General features: G+C 39.9%; 1 protein-coding gene across 2 annotated transcripts in view; it reads left to right on the top strand.

The window, feature by feature from the left end:
- IGF1R (insulin like growth factor 1 receptor) overlaps positions 1-13,849 on the top strand; it is a 164,218-nt gene that overhangs the window by 21,302 nt on the left and 129,067 nt on the right. For both annotated transcript variants that reach the window (XM_080351578.1, XM_080351577.1), the window contains exon 2: positions 7,511-8,056. In XM_080351578.1, coding sequence (XP_080207704.1) covers positions 7,511-8,056 — 546 coding nt within the window. The remainder of the gene's footprint in view (positions 1-7,510; positions 8,057-13,849) is intronic.

The following is a 13,849-nucleotide window of genomic DNA, read 5'->3' as shown; positions in this document are numbered from 1 at the left end:
CTCCCTTTTTGCTAAGCTGCTGTTCCTGTTGACATTCAAAGTAGAATGTTGGCAGAGAGAAAGCAAGTGAGATGAGGGACGGAAATGTGATTTATTCTGAACATTTTTTTTATGTAAACTTATGGGGAAGTTGGAGGAAGTTCATGGAAAGCAGCAATGCCAGAGATATCTTGAGCCACTGACAGCTGAAATTGCAAGAGCAAAAAGGCAGAGCCAGTTTGAGTTTGTGATGTGGGTTGTAGCCCTTCTGTGTGTTATTTTTGTGAATGTTTTGTTCTGGTCAGCTTGGTAATACTGGCCCTTGGATTGGCAATATATAATTAGCGGAGTGATAAAAGAGAAAATTAAAGTAGGATGTGTGTATTTTTCTAAAGGCTATGGGAGGCGAAGAGAACATGTGTGGAGGAGAGAAATCCAGTCACTTTTTCAGGTGTTTGGGCCGAATTTGATTGGCCTCTTGTGAAACCACTTTTTCCTTCCCTATCTGGAAGAGGTCTGTAAGAGGTTGTTAGGAGTGATGAGTGACACAAGGTAAATTAATGGTGATAGACTAGATTTGTCAGAAATGTCAAGCTACATTGCAATATAATCTCCAGTCCTTTGAGTGTTTAGAAGATCACAGTGGTCTAGCTTTGTCCTCCAAAACTAAACTTTTAATTAAATGAAGAAAAACCCCAAGCCCTCTTCCCAGGCCTTAGATGTGTAAACAAGAATGTTCTCCAGACTTGGATTCAAATAGAAACAGTTGTTTTTTGTTTGGGTTTGAGTATTCCCTTTCATGTTCTGCAAACCAACGATGGCAGCGTTGTGCTAGTGCTAGAACTGCAGCAGTTGAAATTCAATTATGGACTTGCTTAACAAAAGCTAAAATGGTTGATATTTTATGGATTGTGGGGTGCCTTTTATCTGTTCTCTCCACCCTCCCATGCAGAGAGATGTAACTTCAGAAAATCTTGGTAAATGTAAAGCAGTTTATGTAGCGTATTTGATGAAGAGGAGTAGTTCAGTGGTTAGGGAGGCAGCTTGAATCAAGTCGTGTAAATGTAGTTCCCTGCTTGTTACCAGTTCTGACATCCCAAGAGGTAATACAGAAGCTGGCTTCCCTGGGAAGAGATCTAGTGATTGATGTGACACATGCAGGATAGGTGAGCTTAGAGACTACAGAAATTTTGTGGGAGGTTGTGTAAGTACATTAAAGACACTAAAATATATATTCCATTCATAGTGTCACTACTAAGGCAAAACCAAGAGCTCAGTGGGTGGTGGAATCCTGTGTTAATGTAAAGTGTCATAAGCAATCTCTCCAACAACTGATTTCTGTGAACTCCACATTTAATTTCTCCTTTGCATAGTATGCAATTAAAGAATCCTTAGACTTCTGTAGTAATTTTTTTTTTTCTCTGCATCTAGTGATGCTGCAACTATGCTGAAACTTTTCATGGGCTCAAAGGAAAGTTGTGGTTGCTAATCTGTTCCTTCTCAGTCTTTTTACCTTTGCTTTCCAAGACTTGGAGTGAAACTACAGGAACAAACTCGGCTTGTGACCAGACCATGGGTTGCAGTACCTCTCTGTTCAATGGTGATGGAATGAGAACACTTAAAGATTTTTCTTCTTCAGGGCTGTGTGACAGTCCTGATGGTTTTCTTAAAACAAGCATAATACTTAGCAGTAAGAATGAGGTTAAGGTCAAGTTTTACTTTTCCCTGTTTATAATCTGTATGGGCGTAACACTTTCAGACTATTACCTGTCTGTTTCCACACATCCTTCTGCTTCTCTTCTGAGCAATTGTATTCATGTAGAAAATAGGGTCCTTTGAATTCTGCTGATGGGCTTTATCATATATGCAGTTCCTTTTTCTTAACCTGATTCAAACACGTTTTTCAGATAACATGGGAATTAGATTGCTGTCATAAGCCAAAGTTCTTTAACCTTGAGGTGTCTGCTAGGCATTTTTTTTCTTCCAGTGTGCCAGACAACTGCTCTGAGTGGATCCAACATATAGCAAACATGTCAATATACAGATCATTATACATTATGCAGATCTAAATCCACCCAGTGCAATAAACATGTTCTTTGTTGTTATGAGAGGGATGGTGAGTCTGGAGATGCCTTAAAAAGCACAGCACACGTGATGGAGCTGGATGAGCGCTGCTGGACTGCAGCCACGTTCAGTAGCTACTTTGGACTTTTTTTAATAAGGACCTGACACAGATTAAAATGAAAAGACACATGATGACAGGAAAGTGGCTCTGTTGGGAATAAATAACAACACTATGCGGAAGATGTGCTGATCTTCTGGAAGACCTGGGGCTCTGGGCTGATGTTACTGGGGGTGATGTGGTCCAGGCTGTTTCATTAGAGGAGTTTGGGAGGGAGCAGCATCACCGTGTTCGGTGACATCGGCTCTGAGCTGCGTGGAGAGCAGCAGGACCTGTCTGGAAAGCAGACCTCTCATCGGGGTGGGGTGTGCTCAGAAAAAGCCATTATTGGCAAAGTGAGAGAGTTTTCTTGTGGTGATGTGAGTGAGCTACTCTCTAAAAGTAGAACTAGCCACAATTGTTTTTTGTATTAAGCCTCGTAGTTCCTTCTTTGTGTTATGAAATCGTGCAGCGCTGATGGTAACATACTGTACTTGTTACTACTGTACAGAATTTCAGGGTAGATGGGAAGTTGAGTAACCTCATGCTCTTTGTCAATAGAACCCTTTTGAACCTCATGGATCACAGGCTTTGTCCTCAGAATGGCTGTTTTAACCCCTGGCCAGGAAGACAATAAAGAATTACAACAATTTCTGCACCTTCAAGTGTTTTCTTTCAGCAACCAGTGTAAGGGGATACTTTTTATTTTAAATAGAGAAGCTAAAGCTATCCAGAATCTTCATCTAAGATAAAGCTTTACGTCTCCACTCTGAAGTAAAGGAAATAATTTTCACTGAAGTCGGGAGAGGGGAAACAAAGAGAAATCATAACTGGCTTTGGGAAGGTGCCAGGAGTGTCCAAACCAGGAGAAAGGTGAACGGGAGTTGATTTCGAGATTGCTGGTTAGACATTAATGGCAAGAGGTCTGTCCTGATCCTCAGTGCAGCAATGCAGATGAGTGCACAGGCTGAGCAAGTGTCTGTTGCTGGGGAAAGTCTGGTTGAAAAGGCCTTACCTAGACCTGAGAAGTGCTGGATTGACTGGTGACTCGAGCTGCCTTGTCCAAGGCTTTTTGGTCTTGAGAGAGCCAGATAGCGATGGTTTCTCCATCTTCAACTTCTGGCTTGTTGAGAGGGTACTGAGACCATTCAGTGTAGCATGACCTTTTAATGTTACCCAAAAATGTCAAGGGCCAAAGGCAAGGCTTAAAATGTGTGGGATTCTTCAAGAAGAGCCAAACCAGTTTTTTTCTTTAGAACTTCTAAATGGAGTAACTGGGAGGAATATGAAATTTGGAAGCAAGAGCTACACCACAATGAAATGGTTCCTTGTAGGAAATGAATTCTTATTAAAAACAGTGACTGTGCGAACTGTCAATCCTGTCCTCTAACGCTATAGTATTGATAACGAATTAACTGCTATGAATATATGTACAGCTAGGACATGCTGTAGCAAGCAGGAGTTGTATTATAGCCTGAATGTTGAACAGCCGGCTTTCTGCTGACTTGTGTTTGTAGCATGCCATTTTTCAAAGAGAACAGTTCCTTCAAAACACTGAAGGGCAGCAGCCAAGTCCTTTTAGGAGCAGCTAGTGACCTGAAATAACTAGTTGATATATAAAAAGAATAAAGACCTGCTGCGTGCAGTAAATGATTATTTGATGATAGATGATGATTAAGTAGCAGGTGTTTCTCGAGGTGTCAAGGCTCTTCTCCATATCAAAATGCTTTTTATGATCAAAATGAGCATTAGCAAATCACAGTTAAGGTCAAGAAGCAGCTACTGGATCACTGTACTCTGTGTCACACACAGCATTGCTTTATCCTGCCTGATCTGTGTGTGCCCAGTGGTTCTGTAAAGAACTCAGTTTCTCACTCAGAATAAGGGGCTTAGTTTAGAATAAGCCTGAGAAATGATAGGCAGTTTAGGAAAATGCTTGGAAATTTGTAAGCAACTGAATGAAAACAGCATGAATTTGGCTGGTAATTATCCTGGGTGTTCATAATCTACCCAGGACCCAGAACTATTGGGGCAGCATAATAAACAAATGTTGTATGTTTTTTCTCTTAGTAAAATAAAGGCATGATAGTTAATTTCCAGTTTCAGTGAACATGAAAAAAAGGTAAGTTATACTAGTCATATTAAATAAGCTTTATAAGCTGGAATATCAAAAACTGTTAAATGGTCTAAAGAGCATTTTGTGTGCACTTCATTCTGTCTGACAGACCAGTTTATACTGCAAGTCCATATAAGCTTTCTCTAAAATGGGATCCCAAGAAAACACAGCACAGCCAAATGGAAATTGTAGTTGCCTTTGAGCTCCGATTAATTTGTTTTTTCATGTAATCCTTTTCAGGGCAGTGAGAAAAACGTGAGAAAAAGATGATGCATTGTGGTATAATTAATTTTTATGAACAATGTGAACTGAAACAGAAATCTCTTAAAAAAAAAAATAATAATCCATCTGCTTTATTTGGAACAGTTTTTTCCAAATGTCAGTGTGAACCAAGATGCTTGTCCTGTTTCATGTTTGGGTCTCTGCAGTTCTCATTATACGCATGAAGTTCTGCAAAAAAATAACTCGCTTCATGAACTAATAAGTCCCTAAACACGTCAACAGCACGCTCATCTGTAATCCATTTCTAACATTAGAGCCCACTGGAGTTTCTCCTTTTCTGTATGAGGGGCGTGATGTTTCATAACTGCGGCAAGTGAGTACATACTTTTGCCATATAGTTCTAGAAACATCATTGATTTATAAAAGCATTAAGTATCTAAAATTAAGTAACTTTCAAGCTGAAACAAACATAAAGCTAAAAGCCATACGACTTTTTAAAGCCCAGCGCCAGAGTAGACACACGAACAGATATATAATGCTTTAGTTAACAGTTGCTGCCATTTTTCTTACAAATTGTTCTTTAGGGTATTGTAACTCAGCTGTTTTTAAACCCATCACTCTGGAACCGTGCCTACAAAATGTCAGTGCAAGTGCAAGTTTTATTTCTTTAACAAAATAAAGGGCTTGAAGCAGTTAGGCTTTCTAAAATTTTATGGCAGTAAAATAAATTTTGCTGGTTTTGCTTTGCCATAACAGGAACCATGCTGTTCACCTTGTCCTGCCGGCAGGTAGAGGCAGAAACCAAAATAGTTTAATTGGAAAAACATTGTATGTTCTAACTTGCCCTTTTCTAAAAAAAAGCCCGAAGTTGATGTGTAAAGATGTTACTGTGGAGCTGTGCTTTGGGCAGGGGGCACTGTCCCCTGAGGGTGGATGGAGGGATGGGCCTGTCAGAAGAAACCTTTGGAAGCTGAGAGCAAGACTTGGGTGCCAGCTTGTTAAAAGAATTTAGTCTGGGATGAAGTTGTGTTTCCTACAGATTCAGGAGGGAAGACCATGCTTCTGTGCATGTGACCAGTACATCTCTTATCAGAATCTACTATCTTGGCGTTCTTTAACATCCCCTCTGTCCCATCTCACCCCTGAAGCTGGGCGGTACCAACCCGTTCACCTGTTTCAGTGTTTTCCTGAAGTTAAAGCCTTGCCATGTGTTCCAGGCAGTCAGATGCCCTCGTTCTGTAGTCAGTATATACACAAACCGGCATTTTGTGTCTTCACTGACCATGATGGCCAAATGTTGCAGTTGGCCCACTAGTTTTGTTGTTGGTTTTCTTTTGGTTTGTTTTTAAGGGTATTGGGAATTAACTTTCTTGTCCATAACTGCTTCTAGTGCAGCAAGTCACATTTTAACAGCCTCTGTTTTCAGCTTGGATCTTTACAGAAGGAAGATTAGGTAATAGTTTTTGTAGAAAACATCTGGTTTTTTTACAAAGATCTCACCCTGTTCTGGTGGTGGGGTTTTTTTTGGGCTTTTTTAATATTGTCTCTCTAACAAGAAAGTCCTTTAATCTTTTAAAGACTTAAAAATCTCTAAGTCCTTGTTGGGTATTAGAGTTTCTGTGGTTTTAGCGTGCTCAAGTTCTGGATCCTTTGTTAGCTTAAGTTATTAGCCGTAGATAAGTGTTGTGGGATGGAAGGACTGCTTTCTATTGTCAGCACAATTTCTGACTCTCTGGACAATTTGTCTGGGTTAGAATTCAAGTTTTTTGGCTCCAGTGTTTGTTTAGACCTTTATATTGTCTGAGGAAAAGATGTTGTTAAAATAATTAAGCCTTGCATGCATAAAAAGAGAACCTTTCCACAAAATTGAATTGCTCGGGGTTTATTTAAGTTTTGGGTTGCTTAAATAAATTGACATTTTACTTTGGTTGCTTACAAGTAACTTGCTATCCCAGGGAATCTTTTTTCCATGTTTTCCACAGAAGACCAGCTCTGAGGGTTTCCAAGAATGACTCTCGGCACTTGTAGTTCTTTGTTTTACATCAAAGTGCATTTTATGTGTCTAGTCATTACATTATTAGTGGACTTTTCTTGCAGCCCCTTTACAATTTTTATTGTGGTATGTGTCTAATATTGAAAGAGCTAATATATAGTTTTATTAAGGAATAATCCTTTTGGTCATTGTTTTCTTGAGAGCACATTGAGTTCAGTCCACTGTTTTCAAGGGAAATTCCTCACTGTGATGCTTGTGTTCTTGTAAATAAGTTTATCCCATGTTTCTTAGAACTCAAGAAACTTTTGTATCTTGGTGCCAAAAATCAGTGAAACTTCGTTTCACTGGCGCATACAAACAGGAATTCAGTGCATTAGCTGCAAGTCCAAGCACTTTCTTCTCGTCCCACTCGCAGTTGGGGCAGAGCTGAGCAGTTTTCCGAGGATTTGGTTCTGTTGCTGATCTATTGCAAGATGAGCATTTAAGAGCTGGGTCTAGTTTGGCTTGTGACCCTGGGAAGAAAGAGATTTGAGAAATAAGTTGCAATTTTCTGGAAAGTGTTCCTCTTTATGTGCATGTATCTTAGGGAGCTTGGGGCTTAAATCAGTGATGTAAGGACCAGTGGGTCACTCTGTGTATTACCTGACTTGTTTGAAGTTCACGTGGCTGAAACGCTGGTCTGGTCACACATGCCATGGTGTAATTTGGAGTGTGCAAATACATTCGGTTTATCTTTATGTTCCTCAGCCTAATGTAGCTCTTTTCAGTAGCAATAATGAAACCATATTTATCTGTCTGCTGCGTAATACAGATAGCTTGCATCTCTGTGCTGCTCCTGGTAGTGTTTATAGTGATAGGTTAAATGAGATGAACATCCAATGTAAGTGTAAGTCAAGTACTCATTTCCTATTTTGAAATTGTGACCTAATTAAGAAGTTAAAAATGTTATGGCCAGCAGAATCTCTTACTTGCATTCTGATTTCGAAAGGCTTAAAAATGCCATGTTTACTAACTTCCTTTTCTCCTTTTACATTTTCAGTTTGCGGGCCAAACGTTGACATTCGCAATGATATCCATGAGCTGAAACGTCTGGAGAACTGTACAGTAATCGAGGGTTTCCTTCAAATTCTGCTCATCTCTAAAGCAGAGGATTACCGCAATTTTCGCTTCCCAAAGCTGACTGTCATCACTGACTATTTGCTGCTGTTCCGTGTGGCCGGCTTGGAAAGCCTCAGCGATCTCTTCCCCAACCTCACAGTCATTCGTGGGAGGAACCTCTTCTACAACTATGCCTTGGTTATCTTTGAAATGACAAATCTTAAAGAGATTGGGCTTCACAACCTGAGGAACATAACCCGCGGGGCCATACGGATTGAGAAGAACTCTGACCTGTGTTACCTCTCCACAGTGGACTGGTCTCTCATCCTAGATGCCGTATCCAATAACTACATCGTTGGGAATAAACCTCCAAAGGAATGCGGAGACTTGTGTCCAGGAACAATGGAAGAGAAGCCATTGTGCGAGAAGACTTCTATTAACAATGAGTACAACTACCGCTGCTGGACCACCAACCACTGCCAGAAAAGTAAGATTTGAGTAGTTGTGTGGTTTTGTTACCTCTTTCTAAAGTAAAGGTTTAATTCTGTGAGTTTATTTTAAGCTGTTTAGTGACTTAAACTTTTTATTTTAGTCGTGCGTAGTCCATGTAACGAGTTATCCAGATACCACACAAACAGATTCCTCTCTAACCAGTAAAGGATCATCTCACTTGATTTAAAAAAAAAGTATTAAAAAACCAAGAAACAAAATACAAACCAAACAACTAAACAAACCCCAAAACAAAACAAAACTGTGACCAACAAAACAAAAACCTCACAACAAACCCCACAAACTTTCTGGGTTACTTCCCCATGGAAAAGATGAAAAGTAAGTGTTGAATTAAAGCCATTATAGCAAGGCTGGAAGCAGTTTTACCTCCCTGGAGGAGTTTGGCAGGAGGTGGCTGTCAGATGCCATCTCCTTCTCCTTGCTGGAGTGATGTTACATGTGCCGGAGTCATTGCCGAGCTAGAACTGTGAACTGGACTTGCTTTGACTTTGTTCTTTGCTTCCCTTGTCGTGCACCTTCAGAAATTCCTGTAATGGTAAATTCTGTACCTAAGAACTTTTTTCCTGAAATCATTTTTTTTTCTCCAGTACAGTTTATGGTGTCAAAGAGTCAATGGGTATCTTGACTCTCGGTGAAATTATCCTTGCTGGTTTTGTTCTTCTCTGGTATGACGGGGTTTATGTCTTTCTGATAGCAAGTATTTGCAAAAACAAAACCTGATCTCTTCTCACTTTTTAAAAATAGAGTAAACAAATACATAGTTTACTCAAATAACATGATTACATGGCAGGCTTTTTGAGTTCATCCTGTAACTTTACGAAAGCTGAACCCTGTGGTATCAGTGGAGCTTAATTACAAGCAGTCGACACTGGGAGGAACAGTTTGTAAATTCCACTTGCAGTCTTGTCCAGAGCTGCTCTAACTATAGGAAATATCAGAGTGTGAGAGAACATGGGAACAGGGCTGTGTTCAGGTTACCTTCATTTCGGGATGCTGTTTTTTTTATAACGTGGCTCATCAGTTGCTTGTGAAGCCTGCATGTTCAATTAGAGCTGAAATTAAAGTACCTTGTAGGGCAATTTCAGTCAACACGTGCCAAAAATATCTCTGAAAAAAGGCATTTGTAGGGCTATGCTTTTATCAATAATTCTTACAGGAAATAAAGTTTGGTCCTAGAGAAGAAAATAATAGAATAGTTTGGGTTTGAAGGGACCTCTGAAGGTCAGCTAGTCCAAAATCTCTCAGCCTGTTACCACGGGGCATTGTGATTTTTGTCCAAGGTGAGGGGTTGGCTATGCTGCTCTTTTACCATGTGTTGCTGTGAGTCCTTAGGTTTCTGTAAGTCTGTTTTCCACAGAGTTACAAAACAGAGTTACAAAACACCTTTTGCCCAGGTGATTCCTCTGCAAACTTATTGCCTTCAGTGCTTTGAATGGATGTAACTAGAGTGTTACTTAATGAGATATAACAACTTACGTGCTTTCCGTTTTGTGCTCTATTTGGACTAGGCAAAAATAGCAAGCTTGTTGACTTCTAGGGGAATGTTAAAATAATTTGGATCCCGAATGCACATGAGATGAGATCTCTTTAAATGAGATGAGGTCATAGTTATACTGTGGTGGCAATGCTTTTAAGGCAAGGGTGTAGGTAATGTTTTTATTTTCCTATGTGCTTTCATCTTTCTTTCATGGGAGGCTGTGAAGAAGAAAGCAAGTATTGGAAATGAGCCTTGAAAGACTTGTTAAGAGCATTACACTGTGGAAGAAGAATGTATGTTTAGAGTATCTTAGGATGAAGAGAGTATAAAGAAATAATCAAGTTCTAAGCAATATAAAGCGAGAAAGTTGGACCTATTTAATCTGTTGTGATAAGCCACTGACTTCAAGGAATAAGACTTTAAATTTGCCAGCCATTCATAAGAACAAACAAACAAGCCCCACAACAACAATAAACCCTTCAAAAGCACTCCTGTTCTGAGGGAAAACAAGTGCAGTCGTTCAAAAGCTTTCTGCGTATTCTGCGAGATTGCTTGGACACTTGGGCAATGAACTCCTGATCTAGAGAGGACTCTCACAATACAAAATTACACAAGACGTGAAAAAGAATAGAAGCAAGGACTTCTGAGTGTTTAAATCTGCATTTTCCTACCAGTAGAGATAGGAGACCTGTGTTATTTTCCAGGGAATATTTTTCTAGTGTAGTATCTAATTTAACCCTGACATTCTCCTTTTGCGTCACAGTAATGTTAAACTGACAATGTCTTATCACTCAGGGTTTCTTTGTGCCTTTTTATTTTCTTTGGTCTGCTTCTGTGAAAGAGTGTGCATTAAATCTCTTTTGTCCTTGTTTAGGTTTTGCGCTGAAAGATACCAAGTTGGTGGGTAAATGTTGTGTGGGAACAGTCAGTACTTCAAGTAGCCTGGCTTCTGTTTAGTTTTGCCGTTGAGTGGAAGTTGTTTTTTTTCTTTTTGCTCACAAACAAAGGAAGAACCCCCTGCTTCCTTCGATATAACTTGTACAGGAACAGCATAGAGAGGAGAGAGGGAAGGATATGCTGTGTTTGACTTAGAATAATCCAATGACATTTCTGTAACAGAACAAACCACAAAGAACCTGTAACTTTAATGTTTTTTTCAAGATTCAGGGTGAAGCTTCAGTGGCTTCTCTGCCAGTTTTGCTGCCCTGGTTTCTGTGTAGTGCACATTCCTTTACCTTGGAATGCCCCAAGGCAGCAGCCTCCCTAGTCCGCTCCCTTTGGAGCTGTGGCGGTGTTGGGTCTGGCATCCCAGCATCTGACTTGCACCTACTTTTCTTCTGGCACATCACATGCCAGCTGTACTTCACTTGGCTTGCAGGTCCCTCGAGATAAAAGGAGAGTAGTGAAGTTGTTTGCATCGGTGGTTGTGCTTTGGGGCGCAGGTAAAGATGGAAAAGATAAAAACTGAGCGTCCAGACATACAAGTAAGATTATGGCTTTTTTTTTCCTGGCGGTTTTGACTGCTAGAAATGTTTATGGAAGCTGTCTGCGTCTTACTCAGTGGCTGGTGTGAGAACCAGAAAAGCTGTTCCTCTTGTACACCTTGAAAGAGACACACTTGCTTTGCCTGTTGGTGTAGAGAAAACTTTTTGATTTTTATATTCTTTGTGCTGGTGACTAAGTTCTGAGGTCTGCTGCCTTAGTCACTAGGCTGCTGTGAGCCTGCAGAAACCCAATTTAAATTACTGCTTGGAAGTTCAGGATCCCTCATTTGCCATAACCTCTGTGATATTTTTAATTTTAATTTTTTTTTTTAAAGTCCACCTACAGCTTCCTAAGACAATTTTGTGTTTGCTGGGGCCATAAGAAGTGAACTAGGCAAACTGTTTATGTGGGAAAGTAATAGCAAAACTAGCAGTGATCCATCTATGAGATGTGTGGTGTACAGGTGCTTCAAAAGAGGTGAATGTGACATGAAAAACAATAGCTCACATAGACTGTGCTTCACAATACAACAGAAGAAACCTTTCAGCTTCCAAATGTGTGAAACTGAAGAGCACAGAAAAGGCATGTGAGGATTTGGAGGCTGATTAGGAAGCAGATGGCAGCTAAGCACAAAATGTTTTTAATGAAAATGTATCCTTATTCCTTTCTGAATTGGTTTGACAGTGGCCTGAAAAGATGCGGTGTATGGGAATGGGGAACAGGAGGGAGAGAATGACAGTGGGTGGGAAGAGTGGTCCATATGTACCTTCTACTAAAATGTTTAAACATATGGAGACAGTAACATGATGTATTCTCACAAATATTCGGAGTCTGCTCCTGTTTGTTTACACGGAGCTCATAAGATAATGCAGTTGAGTGGTATCGTGTGACATAACTTCATTGACTCGTGCGGTGCTTACAGTGGGTGCCATCTGGGAATCTGCTCCCTGTTGATTCAGCACAGTAGTGCTGGAAACCCTGTGCTGGGAGGTTTTGTTTTCTGTTTCCCTTCTCTCCTTTTTTTCCCCCTTTCTGAGGACTATTCATTATATTCCCCTGTCCTTTTGAAATATTGAACATATGTGAACTGTGTAGACATGAAGAGAGACAGGAAGAAGTTGGGAGCCAGAGATGCCGAACCAGATTGTGCTTATTTTGCTTTAAATTACATCTGCATGCTTTTAAGTTTGTGTGTGTGTGTTTTTCTTAAACCTGAAATATAGTAGAAATTGTGTATATCAGCAGAGGACATGTTTTAACATTTTTATTCTTCTAGCAGGCAAATTTGTTGTAATATAACAGTAGGTGAGCCAGTCCGTGTAATGTCAATCCTGCCTTTGGATTTAAAAGAAAAAAGTCATATAAACCTGAAGATATTTTGCAATGGACAGGTTGTTTGTGCATTTGGTTGGTATACAGACTCCCCAGCAAATAAATATCACCTGAAAGGAATAAACAGCAGAGTAGACAAAAAAAAAAAAACAATAAAGGCACAGTTGGTGTCACTGAGTTAAAAAAATCTGGAGCACGTGAAAGAAATGTTGTTAATGTTTTCATTCTGAATGAAGTTTTTTCCTGACTTGCGCTCTCCTCCTGAGAAGCCTGTTCTTCAGCCAAAGGTTTCCCAGAATTTTTATTATGGCTGTGAGAGCATATTTAATTAGTAACCTGGAATGGCCACAGAGCAGTTTAGGCCAATCTGCAGTTAATTACTGTACCAGTGTTTATATTCTAAGAAAAGGCTAAAATTAAACAAATGTATGCTTGCCATTTTTCTTTGTTCTGTTGCAAAATGCCATAACCTGGGAAGAATCCTGCAGCCTGCACTAGCCACCAAAAACTAAGTGCTAATGTTAAATACTCATCTTGGCTTCCTAGTTTCTTTTGGCACAAAGATGTGTAGTGTTTATGAGAGGACTTGAAATCTGGAGTTTAATTTTCCAGTATTAAAAGACTTGAAGCAATTAACTAGGTCCATCAATGACACTTTGCCACAGATTAAAAAAAAACACAAACAAAACCAAACCTTTAAAAATCCTCTTAAAAATTCAGACCTCTTCCCCACTTTTTGGAATAAAGAATAAAAAAGTTAGAAGTGTTCCAATGGTTTTTAAAAAGGCTTTTGTCTTTTCTACTTGCACGTACACACACACTTTTCTCCTTACAAATCACTGTATTTTGCATTTGCTTGGTCATGTTTTCTCTTGGTCAGTCCAGAGCTGTGTTTGTGTTCACCAGGTGATGTGTAGCCATGTTCTAGTGACCATCCACGCTGTTGGAGAAATGTATTTCTTTTGCTGGTGCCTTGGATAATGAGGAGGGGAAATCCATGTGTTGCGGAATGATACAGTAGGTATAGGCAGCTCTTTAGAGAATTACCTTTTGCGTCACCTTCTTATGCAGCAGTACCATGTTAAATCTATGAAATTAAAGATGCATCTGAACTTGAACCAGATCTTCGGTTAACCTACTTAACGTGGACTTCCAGGCTCCATTGATAAATATCAGGCAAATGTTTGTTTATAAAACAGACAGTTGTATTGCGTAGTTAATTGCATGTAATGTATGACTTCAATTTTCTGATGAATTTGCAGAGCAGCTGGGAGTGGGGAATAGCTAGCAGTGGTACAGGGGAAAATGGCAGGGAGATGTCAAGTGCAAAACCATAAGAAAGCTGTTTTTGCTGTGTTCTTGCAAACATTGCAGCGACAAGGCAAACAGCCTGGCTTAGCATTTTTCACAGTTCTCTCTTGGTCTCTCTTAGCCGAGTCTGGCTTGCAGTGGGTTACTCGTTTTCCTGGGGGTTTC

The sequence above is a fragment of the Nesoenas mayeri genome (assembly GCF_963082525.1).
Source record: "Nesoenas mayeri genome assembly, chromosome: 11".
Lineage (NCBI taxonomy): Eukaryota > Metazoa > Chordata > Aves > Columbiformes > Columbidae > Nesoenas > Nesoenas mayeri.
This window is presented reverse-complemented; position numbering and strand designations above follow the sequence as displayed.